The following is a 26,768-nucleotide window of genomic DNA, read 5'->3' as shown; positions in this document are numbered from 1 at the left end:
TTTAATAATTTTAAATATTTTAAGCAGGTGCTTTATATTTTTGATAGTTTATCATTAGAAAATTGGAATATGAATTACACTTTTTCTATTTTTATTATTGATGAAATGATTGAATCAATTATATTTATCTATATCTTTCTCTAAAATTAAATAGAATTTTGTATGCTTAGTTACATTTAATTAAAGGGGAAAATCATATACTAAAATAAGTAATTATCATGAAAGTAAAAAAATTAATAGAAATTTAAATTTAAATATTTATTCAACAAGGAATTTTATTTTTTTATCATTTATAAAAGTTTGACTGATCCATCTTCAATTTTTAGATTTTAGAGGAAGAAAAAATTTTAATGTAAGATGAGCTTATTTTTTAAAATATTGTTAAATCTTTTTGGATGTGGACTTTTTTCAAAATTTATTTATTATCTACTCAAATTGAATCCTGGATTTTTAGTAAATTTGTTAAAAATTCAAATTAGTTTTTGAGAAAATAAATTTTTTTTTTTTTGATGAAGATATTTATAAATAGCTCAAATTTTGTTTGCTTTATTTAGATTTAGATATGTTTTAAAAATTTTAAGTTTATTAAAATATAAATATTATGTAAGAAAGGTAAAAATTATTTCTTTTTAACTCTCCAAGTATGATTATCTAATAAATTAGGAAATAAAAATTTGTATAATCTAATTTTTTTTATCTTTATTAATAATGAAAATTAAAACAAAACAATCAATTTAAAAAATTTAAAGAATAATTTTTTGAACAATTAATTAAAACTATTTCTAATTATTTTCTTAAAATAAATTGTTTCTTTAGAAGACTACAGTAATCACCTATTAATTATTATTTATTTTGTTTGAAGTAAAATTTTATTAACATAATAGTGAATAGTTAGTTAATCTTTATAATTAATTTTTTAAAATCTATAAAAAATTTAAAATAATTTATTTTAGAAAAAATAATATATTTTTTTAAAAATTAAAAATTAAATTTGAAATATTGCAAACAAAATTTGAATTTAAAAAGAGATTGACAATAAAATTTATAAAAGTAAAATATGAGATAAATAATAAAAAGATTTCTCACTCCTTTATTGCTCAACAAAATAGGAGATTGAAAAATCAGGTCCCTTAATTATCACGTACAATACTGATTTCACATAAAACGAACGAGTTTTTAATAGTATTAAAATAGCCATCTCTTAGTGGGACAACACGATAACCTTAACGTATGTTATTGAAAGCTATTGAATACCAGCCAAGCAGACTTTAGTGACAGTTATTTACCACTTAAAATAATATGTAAGAACACGAGGGATTGTTTATAGTAAATTTAAATTCTTAATCCCATTTTGGATTGACATTGTTGTTTTCTACTAAATTAGTCTTGAAACTCATTATTTAATCTCCGTCATATACATACATTTCTACGAAGGGATCGACTTTTTCCGAATGATGAGTTGGAATGTTGTACCCACTTATAATTCTGATCTGAGTGTAATAACGTCTTTATTTATTAGCTGTTAACATCTTAAGTTCCTCAGCTTCCTCATCATTTTCATAAATAAGTTCTTCCATTTCGTCTATTTTAGAATTAAAAAATAGTTAATTACCCACATCATCTACAGCTTAAGATTTTTGTCTAACTCTCTTCGCTGCCGTTACCATGTGATTTCTATATTAAAAGGGCTTTAGAATATAACCACATGTTTAGCCTCCATTTTCATAAAATTTTGATTAATAAATCAAACTATTTTTATCAAAAGTGTGGAAAAAACATAAAACAAATTGGATTCCTTTATTAAAATAATAAATCGGGTTTTCATTTAATGAATCTGAGGGCTTGCAGGTAGGTTTAGTAATTGATAAATAATATTTTGTAAACTATTCTATAGAAGCGTATGAGGATAAAACAGAATAACCTAATCTGTTGTCATTCAGCATGTTTAATTCTCTGTTTGAAAGTTCATATATTTCCCATAGAGCTGGTTTTTTCTTTAAAATCTTCGAGACATACATGCTAAACAAACTCTCAATACTGTTAGAAGCTAAAATTGGTGCATAATCTCTAATGCAGTGAACTTAAAATGTGGTACTACTTAAGTGTGCTAAACTTTGATTTCCACCCGGATTTCCTGTAGGGACTTATAATTAACTACTTTTTTTGTTTTTAGGAGGAGTACTTGGTATTAAATTTTGATCTTGATTACCTTACAAGTCAATAGATTTATTTTTCTCCTTTTAACTATTTTATTTTGGAGATTAATTGCTTCCTACGCTAGATTTTCTTTCTGTTGTCATTTACATTCGTTAAGAAGCAGGATTATAATGCATATTGTAAACTCCTCGCTAAGCCTCAATAATTTCATCTGATTGAAATTCCTGATTACGGTAATCCGAGCTGCTATCATCACTTGATTTAGAATATTATTTTGCTTAATTAAGTGGAGTAGAATCATCGTATTTAGATTATAAAAATTTTTTAAATTTAGGTGCTTCAAGATTCTTGGCAAAAAAATTGTCTATTGCTTTTACTGTAGAAGGATTACCTCTTCTGAAAGGTCCATCTTAAATAGCTGAATCTTTGCTAGAAAGGTGAGTGCCAATCTAATCTGCTATATTGTAATTACTTTTTTCTTTGGTGGAAATTAATTTATTTTGAGTAAGCAAGACGTTGATATTTTCTTCCATTTCTTCTTGCAATATTAATTAGTTCATTTCTTATTCAATAGAATAGTCTTAAATATTATTATATGAAAAGTTACGAACAGGAGTAAGCAAAGTACCATCCACTTGATTATTAGACTAAATTGATTTCATTTAATTTTAAGTTTATTGAGGGATCAAAGCTGTTTACGAGCTGTTTGTGTTTAGTGTAGGATAATTATTAGTTAGCTACTAAGGTTGTAACAAGTTTTAAGAATGAGGAATTTATTCTAAACTCTTATTGTTAAGATTTATGTTAGAATGTGGCGGTTAGCTTTCTTAGTTATTTACTTATTCTGGAGTAAGATTATTATTTGTAACAATATTTTATGGTTAAGGAGATATTGTAACATTCTATGCAGGTGTATGCTAAGTTTATTAGAGTTTCATAATATCTTAGGTTGTGTATTATTCTTAAATCAAACCATCATACTAATGAGGTAGCTTTCCTATCAAGATAAATTTATACTTTAAGTCATTAGGAGAAGGTAAATTTGATTTTTCCTTGTAGTCGTGAGGCAGCACATAAATTCTATCTCCTAAAATTTTCTCAATTAGATATTTGAGTTTAAATTATTATTTTATGCTACAGTGAGGGACAATATTTAAAAACAAAGGGAATGGATTTATCACAAAAGCTTATTTGCTCAACTGAGTTAGGAACTCATTTACATTTAGCTTAGAATTCATGATAGGTCCGTAAATAATAATAGGCTCTCCATCTCCATCCTTTTATTAAAATATTTTTCTTAAAAAAGCATTAAAACAATTTAAATAAAAAAATAAATTGTCAAAAATATAATTTTTAATAAAAAACACAAAATTTCATCTTCGATTCTAATCAAAACCATCTAAATTTTAGTTAAATAATTAAAAATAAATTAACAAATATCACACCCAAACTTCGATTTCAATGTAACGTGCTCCTCTGCTAAGGACGTAAAGCAAGGGGAAATACTTTTCATGATCATTGTAGTTAAATCCAGCAATTTATCTCATGGTAATGATATCAAAGTTAGCATGGAAAATATTTTTAGCTGATGATATATAATACTCATTGATAGGTTTGTTCATATTCTTTTGGTTAATAAAAACTAAAATAAATTAAGTTTAAATTAATAATTTAACTTACCATGTAGAGATGTTCTTTTTTCGGATTAAAAATAGAATTATTCTTGGAATAAATATAACGGATAAATCCTTAAAAGGATATAGTGTTTTTCTTTTTAGATTTATCATCATCTAGTTCATTAATATTTTCTGCTTATTCATCATTCTTACTTTGTTTCTTTTCGTGCTCACCTTACTAGTTTAACTCATCTAATTCCTTTTTTTCTGTAGATTATATTTTTGAGAATATTTTTTGTATTTCGTTTATGCTCACTATTTCCTTTTAATGATAAAGAATAAATTATCTGAACCCTTCGATTGTAAGCTAGTTTTAAGCTTTATTTTTAATTTTAGAATCTGATTGTATTGCTTTTTCAAATATTGGAACTAGTTCTTTCCTATCAATCATAAAGTCTATAATCTCTAAAAACTGAGTATTATTTATTGGGCTCAAAAAGCAAGAGTTATCACTCAATATTTTACGATAGTAAATGTAAGTTATTTTTTAAGATGCTAATTGCATGTCTAATTCTCTTTTAACGATATCAAAGTAAATTTTTTTTAAGTAACTCCTTGAAATATTCATTTAAACTTTTGTTTCAAAAATATCTTGTATTTCATTCATGTCGTATGTTTGTTAATCAGGCTTATTTTAATCCTCTAATATCTGATTTTCTATCTGTTATCTCAACTTGAATATGTTGCCACTATTTTTATATTAAAAGAATCATTAAAAATTTAAAATTATAATTTTATTTATAAGAATTTTAAAATAAAATATATTTATTTTTATATGATAATTTATAAACTTAATTGCTCAAGTCCAAAAAAATTAAGATAGATATTTATTTATTTAGCAATATTTTTGAAAGCTCATTTATTGTTTAATTTAAGAATAAAAAACTTAGAAAAAAATGAAATACCTGTTGATCATAGTTTTATGGGACTGCTTAACAAAGTACTAAAATCCTTAGAAAAATATATCACGAGTTAATGTATCGTCAAATTGTAATAGGCATTCAGTTTCTTCACGATCATTTATTACAAAAGACACTACTTTATTAATATCAATACCTCTAATGTTTGAATGATTAGTATTTTGAATACCATATTCTATGTCACATATTTTAGTTATATCAATCTACTTTTCAGTCATTTTCTTGAGGTTCAGGATTTTAAGCTTATCTGCACTTGTAGTAGACATTACAATAAGTACCCTACAAGAGTACTTATTTGTTGGAATACAAAGAGTAGCACTTGTGCCATAAATAAGAGCATTTATTCCTTGATTAATAGTGACATGTGGTATGATTCTCATTTAGAAATTCACAAACACTACCTTTTGATTATTTTAATTAATAGCCATTTTTTAATTGTCAAATCCTTGTATCTCCTTTCTTGGAACATATTCGAATTGAATATTGCTTTGTAACCTCATTAATGCAGTTTAATCATCTTTTTTTTAATGTGGTGAATTGCCCCTCATTATTTTTGATAACTGAGAGTTAGTTGGAGAATCAGTGCATTAATTTACTTTCTAAGTCTAATTTTTTATTAATGTACTAAAATTAAAAGCACTCTAATTCTACTATTAATTTTTTTTTGTAAATTATTAATTCATTGTATTTTCTCCAGACATAATTTTATGAAGCGCCTTCTAATAATTCATTATGTTATAATTAGACTCTAATTTTTATTCATTCTTATTCCCAAATCCTTCGTTCTAACTCATAACTGCTGAATCTAGATTTTGCTTTGGCTTTTCTAAATCTTTGATTTGCTAACTTGCCATTTTACGCTTTAACTGGTTATTTATTTATCGTTTTATATTAAAAAAGACTTTTAAAATAATAAATCAAAATTGCTTCTAAATTTAATAAATTATTCAGCTTTTCTTTTAATAAATGTTAACTCATAATAAGGGATAGCTGATAATTTTATTTATTATTCCAGCACTAGCTATGTTTCTACCAATCATCTATCCATAATTTTTAATTAATAAATTATTTTTTTAATTCCATAAACTATCATAACAATTAGTAATTTAAGTTGAATTCTTTATTTTACAATTCAGTTTTAATCTAAAAATAGAGTTCATACATAACACAAAACTAAAGCTAAAAATTTTATCATTGTCATTTGATTTATTTTTGCAAAAAATTTTTATTTTTACATGTTTAACAAATAAATTTACTGGATATTTTAACTTTTAAAATAAAAGTTTAATTTAAATTAAAAGTAGATTTTTTGTTAGTTTCGTGGTTTTTTGGCTAATCTGACTTTTTTCAAATAATATCAGTTTGTTTATTCTTAAATATAGAAATTTATCTAAATAATTTTCAAATTAATTTTAATTTAATATGAAATTAAGTATGTATGCAATTATAAAAAATATATTTTTTGATATAATTTTGATAAAATTGTTAAATTAACGAATTGGACTATAAAGGTATTAACAAAGAAAAAACTTAAGTAAGTTGAGTGAGTACTTCATTTATTTAAGCAAGTTGGTGATAATTTATAAGTTTATTTGCATAATAAAATTATGAATATTTGTTGTTTATTTAAGTAAATTTAATTATACGATTTATTTTTAAATAGATTATTATTGGTTAGTTGTAAGATTATTTTTTTTTGGATCAGGGAATTTAGTTTTAATTGATTGATTGATAATTTGTTTATTTGTTTATTGAATTGTTACTGATTTGTTAATAAAATATTATTCATTATTTTTAGTATTTGAGTTTTATTTAGTTGAGTTTAAAATGTCTAGAAATCGTTTAAAGGAAGCAGAAGCAGGAATATACTTGCTTTAATTTTGAAATTTAATTATTCTTCATTCAAATTTCTCATAAAAGTCGTCTATGTACAATTCTAGGTGTGAGATAGTTTTAATGTAGATTAAATAATCCATGATATGCTTTTTGTAAGCAGTCAAGAATAAAAATGCTTATCTTAGATCTGGATTAATTTAATTCACGAATTAGTTACATAACTTTTGCTCTTCTTAGGTAGACCTAGATTTAAAATTAATTTAACTTTTTCAGTAAATTAAATTAAAAATTAATTTTTTACCAATCAAAATCTATTGAGTAAATAAATGGGTTCTCTGCTACATGAATTAACATATTTGTACCAATGTACCACTGTCTTCTGTTTTTAAAAAGAATTTTTATTTAGTAAAATTTAAAAGAAAAATTTTAATTGTTTTACGTAAGCCTTAGCTTCAGCATACTAAGATTCTAAAATTTGCTTAAAGTTCTCATCAGTTTACTAGTAGGATAGCAAGTACAAGAATTCTAGAGCTTCTTATTTTTGTACTGGTCTGCAATTCTTTACAATCAATATTAAGAATAAATTAGTTAAAAAAATAGCTAATTGAATCATTTTTACATTATTTATATATTTAACTACTTCATTGTGCTAAAGCTTTTACCCATTTCATCTAAGGATTGCTATAATTAGTGAATATCTATGATTGAAGAGCTTAGTCTATTTAAAGGTTAAATTAAATAGGTTATAGCGATTAAATTAATAAATTACTCTAATTATATTTAAAGCTAGGAAACTTGTTAGGTTTTTTATAAAAACACAGGTGCAAATGAAAGTATATAATCACCAAATGTTGTTTTGTTATGAGAATTGATGTTTATCTTTCTAACACTTAGCAATTACTCTTCAAAGAGCTCAGAGTTTTGAATAAAGTAAAGCAATATCAGCTCTTGAGATTCTTCATTTCTAAAATTTTATAAAATAAATTTTTAAATCTAAAATTGATTTGTTATGTCTTTACGTGTATTCAATATCTAATATTTCATCATTTTATTTGAAGAGTCTGGCTCTCACTTCTTCCCATGTGACACTCTAAATTAAGTTGCTCTAATTTTATTTTTAAATATTGTTTAGTAAATATTTTTTTGAAACTACCTTAAAATCTCATTTTTAATTGTGTAAAAAATAAGCGATTGTGAGTATTATTTTTTTTTTAATCTCACTCTCGTTTATTCGCTTGTTTATCTAAAACTAGGGTAAAGGAAATAAAGTTTTATGGTAATTAATAACTAATTTATTCTTGTTAATATTAAATTGTTTTTATTTGTTTTTTATATGAAATTTCAATAATAATTTAATTATGAAATTACGATTCTGTTATAGTTGTGAGGAAATTCAATATTATAAATACCGAGGTTGATTTATAGATTTAAGATAAATATAGAATCTATCTCTCCAATCTTTTTTTCACCTACTTCGAAATTATACATGTTATATCTAAATATCATGTTAGAAGTATCTACAAAAAGCACTTCAGGACATGTAGCGATCACATTTTTTTTGATCTCCTTTATAATGTTTTAAGATCTTTTGTACATATAGAGCTAGTACTTACGATTTTCAAAATTTATAAATATCTTGTTAAGTCTCATGATGAACTTATTTTCCTTTATTGTAGCGAAATTAGCCTCATTTACTTCAAAAGAAATGCAGTTATACTTATTCGTGGACTTTGTTTCATCAAAGACATATATTTCTACATCTTAAGATTTTAGTTAATGTATGTAATCTTGCTGGAATGATAATGCATTATAAGCCATTTCTCTCATTTGAACAAAAGAACTCTGCTTTTAATACAAAAAAAAGTCCTTTCCAATGAGAAATTAAATTGAGTTGTCCTCCATAAAAATAGAAAAGTTAAAATCTTTAATTTCGCTTATTCGCTTTTGAGGATTATTATTCATTAATGTGTCCAATCGCTTGCTCCTTTTGTAGTCGAAGAGCTAATAGTATCCTTTACTGCATCCAAATTGCTAAAATATAATTTTTTCTATACTCAATTTTAGATTTTCTAAGGTTTCATCTTGTTCATAACTAAGCACAAAGTGATCATAAATTTCATTTTCATTAGTACCATTGTAAACAATAATCGAATTTAGTTTAAGATCAAGATCTAGAGTTAAAAAGAAGTTGTATGGACTGCAATTAAATATTTTTTAGATAGAATTAAACAACTCGTTGTTTGATTTACAAATATGATTCATTATCAGATGGGAGGCATCAGCCTTTATTTCTATTTCGAGTACCATGTCTTAAACATTTTTGTAAACAGATTCCATTTGCTAATTGAAGAGGTATCTTATCAATTGTTTGTTATAAGAATAAATAACTTTTTTATTCTTATCTAATTCTGTTTAAGTGTTTACATTGTCTTATATGAAACTATCTAATTCATATGATAAAAAATATTAAAAAAAACAAATTTTTTTCATTCATTTACTTAATTATTTACTAGTAAATAAATTGTTTTATATCATCATACTTCTTCTTAGCTGAGAAGCACCTCCATGAAGCAAGGTATCAAATTCAGTTGCACTTCCAGGAATGTGATCAAAAGAGTTTTAAACTATGTTGCTTGTTTCTACGTTCGTCTAAAACTCCTACTCAAGAATACTTTAAGAGCAATTAGTGTCAAGGAAAATTATATATAAATATCCATCTATTTAAATTTGAAAGATAGAATTGATGACGTAAAGCTCAAATATTTCTGAAAGATGAGGTACTCTATCTAGAAGAGAGTAAGTTGCTATTTGCTATAAATCACCAGTATCATCATTCCCATTTTGATGTAGAGTAACTTATTTTGCAATTAAAGTCAGATTATCTGCATTGACAATTTTTATATCTTAGTTTGGAACTGTAATTACCTTTGAAAGAGCTGTAATCTTTAGCTAAATATTCATTTTTTCCAAAATTTTCTCAACAATATATTTATTAACATTCTCCTTGAAATTTGCAAATTCTGATTTTTCAGTTTCACTCAATTGCTTGACTTAATCGTTTTGCTAATTAGTTTAATTTTCTTAGTTACAATTTATGGCAGCAGTTGTAATATAGCGACCTGTTTCATCTATTTTCTTTTAGACGGCAAATAATAAATTTAATAATTATTTATAATAAAATAAATTTACTTTTTTTTTTGTTAACTTTTCTTCAGAGTCTAATGAACCATCAGAATCACAAGATTCATCGCTTTCTGATTCATAAACTTCTTATTCTGGTTTATTTAAACCAAAAATTAATTTTTTTCCATGCATATTTTTACTGCTATTTAAAATTACGGTTTTTTCACCAGCATAATACTCTTTACATTAATTTACTAAACCTATTTATTTTAAACAGTTATTTTACTACTAATTCTCTTTTTTATAATCCTTTATTTTTTTTGATGAATATTTGAATAAAAGAAATAATTGCAAGCTAATTTTTTTAATTTTAAAATTAATTTAATTTATTACTAGACATGTAATTTGGAATATTTTAGTAGACTCTTCTTGGATTCATAAAAAAAGGAGAGTTTTAGAAATGCACTTTATAAGTGTCATTTTATAAGCACAATATTCTTAATTCTACACTTCTACCATTAGAAAGATTCAAAGGTACTCTATATTCTAACATCATCATAGTATTTATATTTTCTTTTTAAAAAGAAATAGAATTAATTATTATTTATATATATATATATTTTTTTTTTGAAATGAGTGAAAGAGAAGTTTCTATAGACTATCTTTGAGAAAAATAACAAACACTTTCTTTGATATGATAATTATTCATACTAAATCTTAAAGTATTTAGTAATAAATATATTTAAATTTTTGAAATTAAAATTTAAATATGAAGGTGGTGAAAATCTAAAGGGAAAAAAATTGAAGAATGGATGTATTTAAAAGCGTTTTAATTGATTGATGATTTAGTTAAGAATAATTGAATGGCCAAAATTCTATTAAAAATTTATCTAGAGATTGAAAGAGTTTGTAGATTCGAAAAAAAGGTATTTAAATAAATTAAAGTATTAAGCTAATAATTTGAAGGATATTATGTGCGGATATGAGGATTCGAAATATTATTTAGCAAATTGAGCAAATTTATTTGAATTTTGCTGACTTTTTATTTGAATAATTTTGGTGAATGTAATTAATTTCAAAGTAGAAATTGTATTAAAAATTATCATTATTTATTATCTACAAATTGTATTCTTTCAATCAATTAAGAGCTGAAGCTTTATTTATTTATTTAAGCATTTTTCTTAGAATTTTGAATTGGTAGTAGTATTAAATATTCCTATTTTATGTGAAAAATTTAAGCATAGTAGTCATTCCTTTTAGGATTTTTGCTATGAATTTTAATGTACTCATATGCGGTTATTTCATTGTTTCAAAATAGCAAAATCCTTATTTGGTTTTTATCAATAAATTAACTCTATATGAAAGTGAAATAACTATAAATATTTATCTTTTGTTTCTAAAATAAGTCTATGTGATAGAGGGTATTTTAATTTTACCTGGTGAGTAATATTTTTGGTAAACATAAACAATTAATTGCAGGGGGAGTTGTTATGTGTAGACTATTTAGAAGGTTAAATAATTTATTGCTTGCACTACATATAACTCTTTTAATTTGTAATCTTTATCCACTAAAATTTTTTCTATTTATTTTAAATCTGATGCATAATAAACCTGTGATGGATTGTAAGACATATTATTGCTATTAAACTGCTTGGGCAGATACTCATAGAAGCTATCTCGAGTAGTTGTGGAGTTTTGAATTTAAGGTAACCAGTTGCTTGCAGTATTTCTATCAATTGTTAATCTATTCAATTAATCTGGATGCTGCTGAATGCTAGTCCTTAATGATTGTTGTGAGAAATTTGTATATGCACCTATATAAGGATTCTAATTAAGGACTATAGCTGAATCACTAAATAACGAAACAATAGACTGTCTCTATCCTAAACCTAAAAGTGTGCCCATCAGAGCATCAACTTTATCTTTATCGCTTTAATCATTTAATTAGGATTCATTCATGATATTCATAAAATGGTTTTAATTTTCTTCTTAAGTTTTTGCTATTTATTTATCTATCTCCTTACAACTATTTACTACTATCCCTTTACTTTGCTTTTTTTTTTCTTTTATTTCGCTTATAAGTCTCTATTATTCTTTATCTTTTAGTGTGTCTTTTTATCAAGATGCAATTTATTTATTTATTTGTAATTATTTGATTGATTGATTAAATAATTAATTAATTATCTTTTTTTCGAGATTAAGATTAAATGATAGAGATTAACAAGAAACTTATTTGTTTATGTGTTTGTTTGTTTTTTGTTTGTTTGTTTGTTTTTTTGTTTGCTTTTTTTATTGATTTATTTAGTTAAGTATTGATTTAGATAAATAATTGTTTGTTTCTTAATTCCTTAACTTTGTTTTATATTAAATAAAATAAATAGTTTATAACTTTCACAGATAATTTTTCTTTGATTTATTTTTCCACAGATAACATACATACATACATATTGAAAGGCAATAAAGCAAGTCTTAGAAAATAATAAAAAATATGTAATTAAGTGCCTTTTTATTATTTTTTTCATAGTGCATTTCAACCTATTTTAATAAACTGCTCTATTATTCAAAAATAATAGATCACTTTTAATTCTTTATCTTTTATACCTCAGGCTTGTTTCTTTGAAAATTTACACAATTACCATTAAATTTGTGTTTTAAACTTGATTTCCTTTCATTAAAATATTATAAATCAGAAACATAGAGGTTGATGTATCTATATAAGCTGTTTTATTTATCTGCAATTACTATCTTTAGAATACTGTTTTTTTTTTCTTTCTCATAAAACTCTACCCTTTCAATTACTTTTTGATCAAAAATTTGATTTTAGCTTTCTTTCGAATGCTCAAAAATATTTAAAATCTTCTGTTTTCCAGTTTTTGTGAAGAAAAATACCTAATTAAAAAATTTTTTATTTATAATCTATTTTTCATTCGTTTACAATTCAGCGATGTTGGTAAAACGAATCTGTAAAAATTAAATGTGTAATCCAAATTAAAAAAACTCTTTCATTTAAATTAACATTTTTTTCATATCTCGCCTTTTAAAATGATTTAGCTTTTAATAAATTTATATTTAAATTATCTTTGAGAGAAAAGAGAGAAAAAATAGATGTGCATTTATTTTGCTTTATAATATCTTTAATGCAAGGATAAAAGTGTGAACCTTCATACGAAGATACTTAGCCTTATTACAGAATATTTCATTAAAATAAGAGAATGAATATTTCTTAAAAAATTATTTAGATTACTATTTTATTGATGGAATTTATTTATTCATCAATCTAAAAAGTGATTTTTAGATTATAATAGGCTCTTTAGGTTTTTAGTTACTACTTTTCCATGTAACATTAAATCAAGGGAAAAAATATTTGTCTGGTTAAAAAAACCAATATTCCTCAAAAGAAAAATAATTAATGAAGCATAATTAGCAAATTATAAAGATATTAAATTACCAAATATAAAAATATAAAATACCATTTGAGCTATTCAATTATACAGTTTGATTTTTCTTACTTCAAAAAGATTTTCTATTTGTAAATTTATTTAGCAGATTTATGTTTTATGGCGAAATAAACTTTATAAAGGCTAATAATTTTAGATTCAAGAGAATTATTTAGTTTTAGATAAAAATATTGAACCATGATATTACGTTGATTAGAATTAATCTATCAATCAATTAATTATTCATAAATAAGAGATTGTCTCAAACTAATTTAAATATTTTATAAAATAAGGCATGGCTGAATGTTCGTTCATCTAAGTTAGGGCTAATGATTTTTATAAGACTATTCTATCACAAATAAGCAATATTAAATATATTTATATACCAATTATTTCAATTTGAATTTTTTAATAAATCCTGTAAGGTTACTTGCTTTTCATATCAATTATTAAATAATAAATTGACAATTTGTTCAAAATACCATAAATTCTTTTAGTCGAATTCGTTAATCTTAAATAATTTAATTGTAAAGTGAGTCACTTTAGTCATAAATATAAAAAATATTTGACAATCAAGCGGAATTTCATAATTTGAAATATTTTGTCTTTTCTGAGATACTTTCAACCGAAGTAATTTAATGACTAAACAATTTAAAAGAAATACCATTTCAATTTTTTAATTTAGAAATTACTAATAACCACAAGTAGTTGTCTAGAAAATTTTTAATGAAAAAATATTGAAGTTACTTACTCTCTTTCAAATGGAAATAAGAAATATAATGATAAATATAAGTAATTTAAATTAAATATCCCTTAAATAAATCTAAGTTTACATTTATTTTAAATTAAATAATTTGAAATAAGCTTTCCATTTAAAAATAGTCTACTAGATAAAAAAAGGATGACTTCATCTTTTTGCTCAGCAATCCAACATTAAAGTTTAAATTAAAAAAATATTTTATAATTGTAAGAATTATTTTGGTTTATTGTTTAATTTATTCTTAAGTTAAACTAAATATTTAAATTTAAATTTTAAAAATTATTTCTAAGAAAAACAAAAATTTGCTATTTATTATAATTTGATAAAACCTTCTTTAAAATAGACTACATTATAAATTAAAAATATTTTTATTGAAAGAAAACACCATCAAATTTATATGATTCTATTAAAAAATTTAATAGCTATTTACTTAACTTAAAGATAAACTTTATCATTTTAAATACAAAAATTATTAATGATTTCGTTGAATGAATAAGCTGTTTTTTTAATAAGATTAAACTGAAGAATTCAAAACTATTTATGAAATAAAATTTAAGCAATAAAATTGGCCAGATGTAGAAAAATCATTTATTATCAGCAGCGAGAGGCTAAAATATGTATTTATTTCACGCATTTGTTATAAATTGCCACCAAAAAAATTTCAGATTAGTAATATTTTTGTAAATATTAAAATTAGATTGAAGAATCCATTCTTTGGAAAAATTAACAAGCAATGAAGAACTTAAATAAAGGTAATCGATAGATAGATATTAAAGCATTTTTATATTGAAAAAGAAATGCTTAAGATTAATTTATTTGTTTATCTTTTAGGAAATAAATAAGACGCTATCACTCTCTTGAAAGAAGCAGAACGCTAGCTTTTTGATGAGTATATTAAAGATAAATATAATATAAGAATAAACAGATTAATAGGTATAACCTTAAATAACCTAGGATGTTATTTTTAAAAGTACAATTTATTTCTTTCTATTTGTAATTTAAACATATTTAAATACTTCTCTCTTGAATAATGTTAATTCATTTTTATTATTATAGAGATGAAAAGCCTTAAGTAGCTCTTAAGTATTTATAAAAAGCTCTTGAAATAGAGACTATTTCTTAAAATGATTTTTCAACACTATCTGGAACACATTTAAATATTTGTGCTATACTATCATCTCTGGGAAAGTAAAAATATTAATTAGAATTTTTATTAAATTATATTTAATATGATATGTCAGACATCAAGATGCCATTAAACATGCAAAAGCTGCCTTGTATTTTGTTCAAAAGGCTAAGTAAGAGATTTTATAAGACTAAGAAACTTAAGAAAATTTTAATTCCTAAAATGAATCTACGATTCTACTTCAAAAGTTGAAAACTTAGATAGTTGATTTAGCAGTTAGCTTGCAAAAATCTTCTTACAATATTTACACAACAGAAATTATAAGCTACTATAACTTAGGTATTGAATATTAACATTTAAGAGATTATAAAAAGAGCTTACATATGCTCAAAGCAGGTAAAAAAAATATATATCTATTAAAAATTATCTTTAAAGAGTATTCAAAAAATGTTAGATAACGTAAATATCTATTATCAAAAAGGCTACAATATTGCCTACAATTAATTTGGTATTCAAAATCCTCTATGCATCAAAATGGAAGAAGCAGTAAGAATGGTAGAGTAACTCTTAAGCAAAGTGATGGCTAAAGTTCATAAAAAAATGTATAGAAACTCCTTTATTGGCTTAATTGCATCTAATCAACCAGATTTAAAATCCAGTAATAACTCCTTTATAAATATTAAAGCTGATATTTTAGGTAATTAACTAATGAATTTTAGTTCAATAAAATTATATAAAACTAACGATAAAATATATTTAACTAATTTTAATAATTAAATAAATTTAAGTAGATAATTCAAACCAAAACAATAACAATGATGCAATTTATATGAACAGCAATTTTAAATCTATTGACAACATACAATTATCTGAAAATAATAATATTCCTTCAAGCAGATAAAGAAGCCATTCTAATAACTTAACTTACAGATCAAGACCAAAATTTAATTTAAAGCTTCCTAATCTAAATAGCTCAACGATAGAAGATTAATCTAGAAATGAATCTCCATACTTTAACTAAACAAAAAAACCTTTAATACAAAAATAAGAGAATATTTAACCTTCCCCATATGATAAAAAAGTCTATTCAAAATAAGATTTAGAAACTGGTATTAAGCAAGCAAATTAGAAAACTATTAATACTAATAAAAATACATTAGATACTAAAAACGACCACCAAGTAGTTCTATTTTATTAAGGAATAAAAAATTAAAAATATTTTTAAATAAAATAAAATTAGGAAACTATTTTTGCTTAATTTATCAGAAAAAAATAATAGATAGGCACTCCAGTACTTTAAAAACAATAATATTGCATAATTAATAATATTTTTATTTTTAAATTAGACACAAAATGAATCTAGTAATTATTTGAGAGCAAGTTCTTTTGAAAATATTAACTCAGAAAAAAGCTAGTAGTTTATTTCGTTGATACTTAACAATATGGAAACAAGAAATAATTAGAATTTAAATGAGTAGACTCAAGAAGACTGGTAAGAAAATCTAAAAAGGCTATAATTTTTAAAAGTAGATTCTAGTACTTAGACAAATCAATTTAATAAACTAAATAACAAATACTAAAGGTCTCTATCAACAAACCCTCGAAGCAAGTAATAAAATATTAATTAGACCTCAACTTTAGAACCTTTAAATATAAATTATAACAAAGAAATCACATACAATCAAAATTAATATTCAAAAACTCCAAATAACTAACATAAAAATTAATAAAATATGTTAAAACAATTAGAAGAACTCTATGAAAAAAAAAATATTTAGCATATAAGAACTAAATTAAATAGTTACTCAACAAATTCTTAAATATAAAATCCTAATCTAGAAAACTTCACAATTTAATCTCCAAAAGGGATAAAGACAAAACCAGTTACCTCTAAAAGAATAAGATTCTAAAAAATAATGCCATCAAACAATATTTCAAGGAGAATCAAAACAGATTATTAAGATGATAATTGTATTTAAGAAGAAAATGATTATATTTCAGAATACAAAAGCATTAAAAAATGAATGAAAACTTAAATTATTTTAAATTTATTTGTTGCTAATAGCTATTAATATATTATATTGCATTCATAATTTATCTTAAATAATTCTTATTTTAATTCAAAATTAACTAAAATCTACATAATTTTTAATAAAAAGTATTGATATATTTTTTATTGAACTGAATTAAATATTTGTTTATCAGAATAATCTTACAAATAAGATCTACTAAAAAAATAAATTAAATTATTTTAAATGCTTTATTTTTATTATTGAGATAATTGTGAAAAATTATTTTATTCAAAAAGACTTTGTAATAATTTACAAATATTTATTGTAAAATTGATAAAAAGTCTGATAAATAAATTATAAAAAACAAGAAAAAAAGGAGTAAACATAAACCATACATTGAACCATAAAATAAAGATTATCAAATAATAAAATATTCAATATTTCGAAATTTAATTGATTGGCTTTAAATAAATATTTTAAAGAATTGTAATAAATAATGTGATAAGAAAGTTGTAATAAATGCATTCAATTTTATTTCAGGTTTTATTTACAATTTCCAAAGAAAAATATAATCCACAAAATAAATAAATGAATTAATAAGTGTTTGTTTTCAATCAATTGATATTGAATTTGGATTAAATTAAATGAATCTTTTATCTATCACTTTTATTTATTTATATATTTATTTCTTATAGACTATTTGAACTCTAAAATCAAAAATTAAAAATAAGAGTAAATACATTGATTGATTCATACATAAATACAAATACACATTCATTCTCATATATACTCAAACAAACAAACAAAATTTGTGTTTAATAATCAATCAACCAATAATAAGAATCAAAATAAAAGATACAGTCTTTTCTAATTAATATTATAATCTAAGATTAAAAATTTGTTAAATAGTAAGATAATTCTAACTTTAGGTAGCTCAACAATTTTAAAGAAATATAATTAAAATCGCATAATACTAAGAGGATATTTTATAATATTTACTTATTTATTAAATAAGTTACTATAAACTAATTTGAAGTCCATATTTGCATTTAAAGTACGAGAGTTAAATGAAGATTTAATCAATTCTTAGTATTTTTGCATATTTAATTTGCTTTATTCAATAGAGCTATTAGGTGGGATAAGTTACTCCTACTCGTGAAATAAGAGTAGCTGCATTAGATTAAACAAGTAAATCGCTTTTCACAATTTATTTTTCTCTTGATACCTATTGCCCTGCTAATTATTACTTAAGAGTAGTATTCCCTTAATATAACACAGTAACTCCTATATCTTGTTGGATTAAGATATCAACAAGTTCAACATGGGTAAGCACTACATGCACCAGTTCGGGTGTAGCAAGTGAAAATAATGTAACATATCTCTAATTCCCATCACAAGTTGTTGCAGGTGGAGAGAATATTGTTTAGATCTAGCTCAATGAGAGCTCGCAACTAACTTATGCAAGCTCTAGCTTTATCATATCAACAGTTAATTCAAATATACTTACCAATTAGTTTAGTTTAGATGTTAATAATAATTTCGGTTAGATTCCTTGGGTCAGCTACACACCTTAACCTTTAAGTATTTCTGTAAGCACAGTATCACCCTCAACAGGATTCAATTTACCCTCTTAATTTATCACCCTTCAAATCTAAATAAGCAACGAATAAGCTCCTGTAGGAAGTGCATTATCTCCAGCTGCTAGAGTTAAAGTCGTTTTAGATACACCATGGACCTTCACTCAAACATCGTATGATTTTAACAATAAAAATAAAATAATAGATATAAAAATTTGCAACACTAACTAATGTATTTCTTGCTATATAAAGAAGCAAATATGTTAATAGTTTATTTTGAAGACTTTAATAAATTTAGTTTTTAATTTCTTTTTAACATTTTGATAGATAATAAATAAATAGGAATTTATTGGTTTGATAAATTAAAAGATGAAAATTTTATAAAATAATATTTAAACTTATTATTTATTTTATTTAAATATTTTTAATAATTTTTTAGTACTGTTACTTCTGTAGCAGCTATGGGATAAACAAGACCAGTCATTTCTTCATATGAAATGGAAAGTCCAAACTAAATGAGTGTTGTGTTTTAAGAATATTTTAGTGGCAGCTCAAGATCATTTTCAATCCAAATATCAAATATTCAAAATCCCTATCAAGCAAGCATTAATGGAAATGTTTACGTTTATGTAATGGACTTTAACTCCAATTATGTACTTTAAAGCAATTCAATAGCAAGTCTTAGTAATACTAATTTCCCTCTAACTGTTAACTTTTAATCACCTGGTGGAGTTCCATTCTAATAAGTATTTTACTTTCCATCTAGTTCTGGATTTAATGGAGGGGTCTTTAATAATGTTGAATAACATGTTGAATTTGCAGTATCTTCTTAGACAGCTATACCTGCTGGCTATAGTCTTGTTATAAACTTTTTGGATCCAAACATACTGATTATTAAAGGAAGTGCTTTTATGGATAAAAGTATACTTCCAAATGACCCCACAAAGCCTATTTTGTATAGTTATCCCTAAAACTAAATTCTTATAATTCAAAATTTAGGATCAATTCCTCAAACAACAACATTCTTTGTAACATGCCGTATTTACCCTACCACTACAAATTCTTAAATATAGGTTTAGGTAAATAAATAACTATTTTTATATAAAATAAACTTAAAACAATGTAAAAAAATAAATCAATAATCAATGCATTTTATAAATAATTTTTAATCAAATTAAATAAATTATCAAAATATCAATTTCATATAAATTATTTTATCCAATTACAGCTTTAAAAATGCATAGCAGAATTTTTAAAATTGAATTTTTTTTTAATGAAATTAAAAGCTCTATATTGACCAAAACCCTAACATAACTCCTAATTAAGCTCTCTTTTAAAGCTAAACGATGACTTAGAATTTACTTCCTGCTACTCCATTTTTAGAGTTACCTACTGATACAAAAATTATTCCTACAAATTCTAACTAGCTATAGCTTTAATTTAATGGTAATGTTCCAAGCTTAAGTACTAGCAATTAGTCATAAATCATTATTAGTTTCAAGAACATGATTTCAAAGGCTGCAACAGGATCAGTTACATGCTCTAATGGCTTAACTTGCACTTTTTCCAGTAATTTTATTGAAACAAAATTTTTTATTTGTGATTTGATTTTTTAATTTTATTTTGAAAAATCGGAAATAGATAATTTTTTAATGAGCGCATGTCACTTTTTAAAAATTAATAATTATTTTATCATATTTAGGCATAAGTTAGTAAGTTAACTAGATAATTATTACTTCTCCTGCTAATTAAAATGTTTTCCCTTTAAATGCTCTCACTAAATTTACAATAAGTGGCTTAAATATTTAAGGAACCTCAAATGCATAAGATTAAATATTTTAAATATATGCTTGTTTATAAGCAACAGCAAGCGCTTCATCTCCATGTATGTATCATGTTCTTTCAGTTATGATAACTTATCCTATTCCTAACACTAATTTAATCATATTATCTATTGCTAGCAATTCTTATTTCTCAAATATAAATTATTATTTCCCTTCAATAATATCTGCCTAATTCACTGATCCTACCATTTTTAACACTATAACTCCAAGCTAAAATTAGGTAAGATTTGCCACCGTTTTTGCAAGACTAGGATTAAAGAGATTGACTACTTTACAGAAATCTTAATAGCCTTGTGCGTGTGGTGCAAATGTACCAGTTACCTGTATATTCATGGAAGGTAATACCTAAGCTAATGCTGAAAAATTCAATTTCTAAGACTGGGATAGAGTTATTTTTTACTTGGATGACTGTAAATTCCAATTTTTTATTGCAAAATGTAAATAAAAAATATTTATTTAATATAGCTGTTGTTGGAAATACATTCAGATTATCCATACCTGATATATATATCAATAATATTGATGTGTATGAATATGTATGGGCTATAGGAATTTATGATAAAGGGTTGAGAACTTATTCTTATTTATAAGCCTCTAACAATAATTTTGTGAGATCTATTCCAACTTCTTCAGGTTCCACTACAGTTCAAGAATATATTAGAAGTAAAGTTTTTAGACAATTAAATTTATTTTAAATTTATTTTTGTTAGCTCTTGTAACAAGTACTAGTCTATAACCTTCTCTCTAGTTAACTTTAACAGGTAGTGCAGGTTAACAAGTATCAGGAATACCTCTTTAACTTCAAACATCTTCAAGCTTCATAGGTCAACAAATAGCTAATTTAAATGGATTTGGTGGAGCAGTTGTAATCAATACAGAATGGTATTTTTGGGTTTAATTCTCTTCGTAGTACACTTCAATAAATTTATGGCCTTTTGGTTAAGGATCTGATGGTCCAATTTCTTTAAATTATACAGACCCAAACAATATATAGCACTTTGTTACTCTTCTACCTCTGACAAATACTCAAGTACATTTCTAAATTAAACAAACAAACTCTCAAAAATAAATTAAATTTAAAAATAATCATTAATTAATATATAACTATATTGATTGCTCAGTTTACTTTTACCAGCAATTAAATTTAAAATTATGTAAATTTTAAATTTTTTTTTAATTTAAATAGACAAATAATTTGAACCTGGTCACTCAGTATTATTTAGATAAAGTACTAATGCCTTTTGGGTATGATTTACCAAATTACACAATTTATGTATCTAACAGCTAAGGTGTAGTTGATGGTTATAATACTTTTTACAACTCTGGGTCAAATGTGTTTTATGGAACATCACTAACTTTTTTGAATTTCTCATGTCTTAATTTAGCATAAGGTGTAGCTAATACTTACTGCACTATCACGTTTCAGCCTGCTAATTTGATTCAACCTTTTGCTACTATTTTTGCTAAATTTACAGGCTTAACAGTAGCTACAAATTCATGCACTGCATCTTAATCCTATGGAATCACTTGGATTCCAATTTCAAATGTTTCATGCTAAAGTAGTTTGGATTCTTCATAATTACTTTTCTAGTTCCTAGATAATTAAGTGTTTTCAAATTCCCTCTAATATTAAGTATGAATTAATTATTAATAAAATTAATTAATATAAATTAAAATAATTAAAATTAGATTTCTTTCTATGGTGTTTCAATTTAGACAGGAATTACTCAATACTTAAATTTTGAAATACATGATTCATCACAGAAATTTGTTATTGAAAGCAAAACTTTCTTAATAACAACTACAAATTATAATCCAGAAACAATAATTGTTTCCTAATTGCAATATGCTAATTTAAATCCTTATGTTTACACAAGTCTTCTTATCAAATTCTAGATACCCAGACAATTATACCCTAACGAAGATGTCTTCATTAACCTTGGAAAAGATTTAAATGATGTCAATATTTACTCTAATAGATTTCATGCTATCCTGACCCAGTAAATAAAAATAAATTTTCCATTCAATGAAATTTTATTTAAATTTTAATTAAAATCAATTAGGCTTCCAAGCAATACTAATATTTAAATTGCAACTACTTATGTTAACTCAAGACTGCAGTTACTTTTTATCAATCCTTCGCAATTTGTAGCAGGAGTTTACTAGCTTAATTTTACTAGCTTAAGATCTCCAGCATCTAACTTAAATGACATGTTTTAAATTCTTTTTATAAGAAGAATCGATTAGCAAGTCGTAGTTCAAAACCTAGCAAACTAAACAGTACCTTTCCCTGTCCTTAATATTAATTAAAATTCTGTTATCAGCTTGGCAGCAGCTAATTATGTTTTAGAGGGTGGTTTAGAATAACTTGACTTTTCGATTAAAACCAGCACTGTAAACTTAGACTCTTAATCAGTTATTGAATTCCACTATCCTGTCTATTATTCTCCTGGAGCTGCAGATTTTAACTTTAATCTTTTCTGCAGGATCAATTAAACTCCAGTTGCTTGCAGCAGAGTTGTTGGTTATCCATATAAAATAAGAGTAACAAATTCACCTATTAATGTTTAAGCAGGAACCCCTTTTAAATTATCAGTTTTTGGATTGAAAGCTCCTAGCTATACTATGAGATAGTAAAATTGCTTTTAAATGTGCGTTTTTAAATAAATTTTAAATATTACAGCGATTCAAGATACTAAGATGAAACACTATTTATATGTGTGGATGGAAAAGGAACAGGAAACTATGATGAATATATGGTATTAAATGCTCCTGATATTCAACCAATCAACAACAGTGGCACTCCATAAAATTACATCAGAATTGTATACGTGTTAGTTGATATACAATTTATCAGATCTTTAGCCTACCATACAGTGAGGTTAATCACCCAACAAGCTATTCCTTTGGGATCAATTATTCAAGTCTTATTCCCTAAAGAGTATACTGGAGTACCCACTATTTCATAGATATACACTATCTTCAAGCAAGTAGCTAATAGTAAGTCTTTTTTTAATTCTTTTTAACTAATCAAGAAAGAAAATTTTTGTACATTAGCAAATAAAATCTGAAAAGATCTTAATTTTATTTTGTTTTTGTCAAAATAAAATGGAAATCAAAACAATTAATTTTTTTTTTAATTTCATTAAATTTTGTAAAATTTATTTAGACAATCTTGTTGAAATCTACAGAGGAAACTCACCTGTTATAGGAAGAACAATTGAAGTATCTGTTAATTAACAAATTAATGCTCTAACTATTATCTAAATAGAATTTTAAAATGTACCAACTCCCCCATAACAAGCAACAGTAGATTATAATTAAATGTAAATTTAAGTTTTTGGTGTAGATAGAAAGAACTTGATCGTAAGAAGCTACTATCTTTTAAATACTAGCTTGAAAATAGCTTTTAATATTCAATCTAACTACCTTTAATTCAATAACACCTAGCAGATTGTGGTCACAAAAGGTACATATTCTTAAATTATTCCCATAACAACTTCAGATGGATCTGCCTTCCAATCAAATGTATACTTCTAATGCACAGCTGTAGGATTTGGATTCTTACCTAGCAGTATTTATGCTCTTTTGGGAACAACATAAGGCACTCTTCAAGTAGGGGCAGATAAAAATCTTTTTAATTAAGCTTACTCCTTTTAGGTGCAAAAATCTGAAAAGATTTATCAGTAAAATTTTTTGTATAAGATATAAAATGAATTATTTACTTAATTATATAAATAGACCATTATACAGTTCAGATTCTAGTATAGTAGTGATTGTGAATTCAAATTAAGTTCAAATTAAAGTTCCTTCCACAATAATTGTTCCTTTAGGAGGATGCAGCACTCCTTAATTGCTAACAATACCAAATGCTCCTTTTGATGAATTGACTATATCTCTTGATTATCCATATGATTAATATCCTGAAGAAATATTCAAAACCGATCTTGAAATAACTTCAAATATACTAAGATACAGTAAATTTTAAAAATAAATAATTGTAATTATATTTAATTAATTATATTTTAATGATTTAAGGTCCAAGTATCACAAGCAGATACATTAGTTTCTGCATAACATAAAACTTTCCTTCAAATTAATCATCTATGTAATTTAATTTTGTTCTTGGAGGAATCAACGCACCATCCTATGCTTTATCTTAAAGTACTGTCACTGTAAATGTAATTTAAAAGCAATCTTAACTGTTACCAACTCTCTCGATAAGCATCTCATAAGTAACTCTCAACTCTATTTCAATTAATTTAGGTAATTTTTATTAATAATTTAATTAAATCCATTTTTTGGATTTAGATAAAGTGATTTTAAAAATTTCATTTGTTTTGAATGAAATTAACAAAGACTAAAATTTCTTCATTTTAAAATTGAATTAAATACCTTTAAAATGTAATTAAAAGCAACTAATAGTGATGGTTCTGTGTATTGGAATCTGTTTGTTTCATCTCCCTATACAACAAATTTATCCTTAACAGATATTAAATAAAATTTGAGGTAGTAAATCTAAAATGTTCAACAGTAAAGTGATAATTTATCTCAACTATATAATTACATGAGGTATATGAAGGTAGGTGTTTAATAGGTTCAAACTATAATAAAAAATAATTAAGTTACAGTGAATAATTTAATAGCTGGTCTCACTTATACTTTTTGTTCTTATTTTGAGACAGAATTTAAAATAAACAGTGGAAAGCCTAATTGTTTAACATTCAGCACACCTAGTAAATAAATAAATCTTTTATTTTTAGAAATATTAAAAAAATAAATAATTTTCTTTTAAAATAAAAGCCAATGGAAATTTAATTAAAGCTCAGGTTTCTCTAAATAGAGTTATTACTTTGGCAGAACTTAATAATTTGATATGCTTTTTTGTTTAATATGGTTCTGTTAGATTGTTTAAGTAAATAAATTTTAAGATTATTTTTTTGTGTATTTATTTATTAAAATTAAATTATAGCTTAGTAGATTAGATGGCTAATTCGTGTTCTTTCCAAACAAATCCCTAATAGCTCTACTTAACTTACTCAGGATAATAAACATATAATTAGTAAGTAGTAAACTTGTATGTTTTCCCTACTCAAGACTCGGATGCAGATGCAGGAATATCAGGCTTCAAAAAAATGTTCTCATCAGATAGTGGTCAAATTACAGCTTAAGTTATAACTGATGCATAGACAAATTATTAGCTTAATTTTATATAATCAGCTTAGCTTACAACTAATTTTAGCTATAGTGATGCTTTAACTCCCACATCGAATTTGCCAATACCAACACTAAAATCAATGCAAACAACACCTTTAATTGGTACTGATTCAGCTACCCTTTAAATAAATTAAGTTTCTTTGACATCTGATGGTATGATCTATTTCATAGTAGAATCATAAAAGCTTATTGTGTAGAATACAGACACTAATGTAAACATTTAAATTCGTGAATCCATAATACCTACTGGATAGCAAATACTAAATTGTAAGAACTACTACGGCGAGACCGTTTAATATTGTGGAAGAATTATCTACACTTCTTCTTCATCTAGTTTAGGTTTATCATTCGCAAATGCAAGAATTAACTCAATATACAAAGTATATTATGTCATTTCAAATGACTATCCTATAACACCTACGATAAATTCATAAGTTTACACTCAATATATTAGTACCTACACTTATAGCTCAATAATATCTTCTCTATTTGGTTTAGTAGCTTTAATTATTCTTTTGATTTGAAAAGAAGATATTTTTTGATCTAATAAAGCTTAAAATGATTGCTTAAAATACACACTCTTTTCCTAAATTATTAGATATTTATAAGTTAAGAGTTTGTGTTGTCAAAACAAAGTGATTCAAATGAAAAATAAATTAGAATAAACTAATTAATATATAATTTAAGACATATAATAATAAAAAATATATTTTTTTAGATTGAATTTTATAAATAAAATGTATTAAAAAAAAAAAAATTAACTAGAATATCTATATATCAAATATTACATTTTTAGAAAAATTTAATTTGAATACTCAAAAAATTAAATACCATAGAATAATAAGTAAGTAAGCATCATTAAATTAAGAAGTTTATTTTTGGTTACTGGTATTACAGTTTAAATTTTTAAGTATAAATGTAGATCATTCATAAATAATTAATTTAAATGCAATAAATATTGATATGAAATTAATTTTATTGTTGAATTAAGTTGGTTAAATATTTTTAATTTATTTTAATAAAAAAATCAAAATTTAAATTATGAAAAAATTTTCAATAAAATAATAAATAATTTAAAGTTTA

The 26,768-nt window shown here is 24.0% G+C and overlaps 4 protein-coding genes across 4 annotated transcripts; 2 read left to right on the top strand and 2 right to left on the bottom strand. All coding sequences in view use genetic code 6, as the record gives it.

Annotated features, from left to right (window-relative positions):
• Positions 1 to 1,121: 1,121 nt before the first annotated feature.
• TTHERM_00317320 (phosphatidylinositol-specific phospholipase C, X domain protein) lies at positions 1,122 to 5,607 on the bottom strand (the record flags this gene model as incomplete). Its single annotated transcript, XM_001021413.2, has 4 exons — positions 1,122 to 3,434; positions 3,603 to 3,782; positions 3,838 to 4,522; positions 4,739 to 5,607. The coding sequence occupies 4 exons, from the start codon at positions 5,605 to 5,607 to the stop codon at positions 1,122 to 1,124; spliced, it is 4,047 nt and encodes a 1,348-aa protein (XP_001021413.2).
• Positions 5,608 to 6,651: 1,044 nt separating this feature from the next.
• TTHERM_00317300 (hypothetical protein) lies at positions 6,652 to 11,680 on the bottom strand (the record flags this gene model as incomplete). Its single annotated transcript, XM_001021411.3, has 11 exons — positions 6,652 to 6,832; positions 6,891 to 6,968; positions 7,029 to 7,148; positions 7,209 to 7,307; positions 7,359 to 7,553; positions 7,609 to 7,694; positions 7,958 to 9,033; positions 9,088 to 9,724; positions 9,779 to 9,972; positions 10,106 to 10,285; positions 11,149 to 11,680. 11 exons carry the CDS (start codon positions 11,678 to 11,680, stop codon positions 6,652 to 6,654), a joined length of 3,378 nt encoding a protein of 1,125 aa, XP_001021411.3.
• Positions 11,681 to 14,397: 2,717 nt separating this feature from the next.
• Positions 14,398 to 17,059, top strand: TTHERM_00317280 (tetratricopeptide repeat protein; the record flags this gene model as incomplete). The annotated part of the gene is made up of 9 exons (XM_001021409.2): positions 14,398 to 14,526; positions 14,607 to 14,661; positions 14,741 to 14,879; positions 14,966 to 15,097; positions 15,151 to 15,431; positions 15,517 to 15,732; positions 15,827 to 16,215; positions 16,276 to 16,326; positions 16,382 to 17,059. The coding sequence occupies 9 exons, from the start codon at positions 14,398 to 14,400 to the stop codon at positions 17,057 to 17,059; spliced, it is 2,070 nt and encodes a 689-aa protein (XP_001021409.2).
• Positions 17,060 to 18,114: 1,055 nt separating this feature from the next.
• Positions 18,115 to 26,209, top strand: TTHERM_00317270 (transmembrane protein, putative; the record flags this gene model as incomplete). The annotated part of the gene is made up of 16 exons (XM_001021408.2): positions 18,115 to 18,797; positions 19,064 to 19,703; positions 19,911 to 20,193; positions 20,327 to 20,878; positions 20,934 to 21,131; positions 21,179 to 21,498; positions 21,655 to 22,101; positions 22,158 to 22,468; positions 22,532 to 23,101; positions 23,152 to 23,468; positions 23,638 to 24,154; positions 24,210 to 24,445; positions 24,507 to 24,734; positions 24,884 to 25,204; positions 25,272 to 25,383; positions 25,441 to 26,209. The coding sequence occupies 16 exons, from the start codon at positions 18,115 to 18,117 to the stop codon at positions 26,207 to 26,209; spliced, it is 6,504 nt and encodes a 2,167-aa protein (XP_001021408.2).
• Positions 26,210 to 26,768: the final 559 nt, after the last annotated feature.

This window comes from Tetrahymena thermophila (genome assembly GCF_000189635.1).
Source record: "Tetrahymena thermophila SB210 genomic scaffold scf_8254548, whole genome shotgun sequence".
Taxonomy (NCBI): domain Eukaryota; phylum Ciliophora; class Oligohymenophorea; order Hymenostomatida; family Tetrahymenidae; genus Tetrahymena; species Tetrahymena thermophila.
Note: the sequence above shows the minus strand (reverse complement) of the source record. Positions and strands in the feature narration are given on the sequence as shown.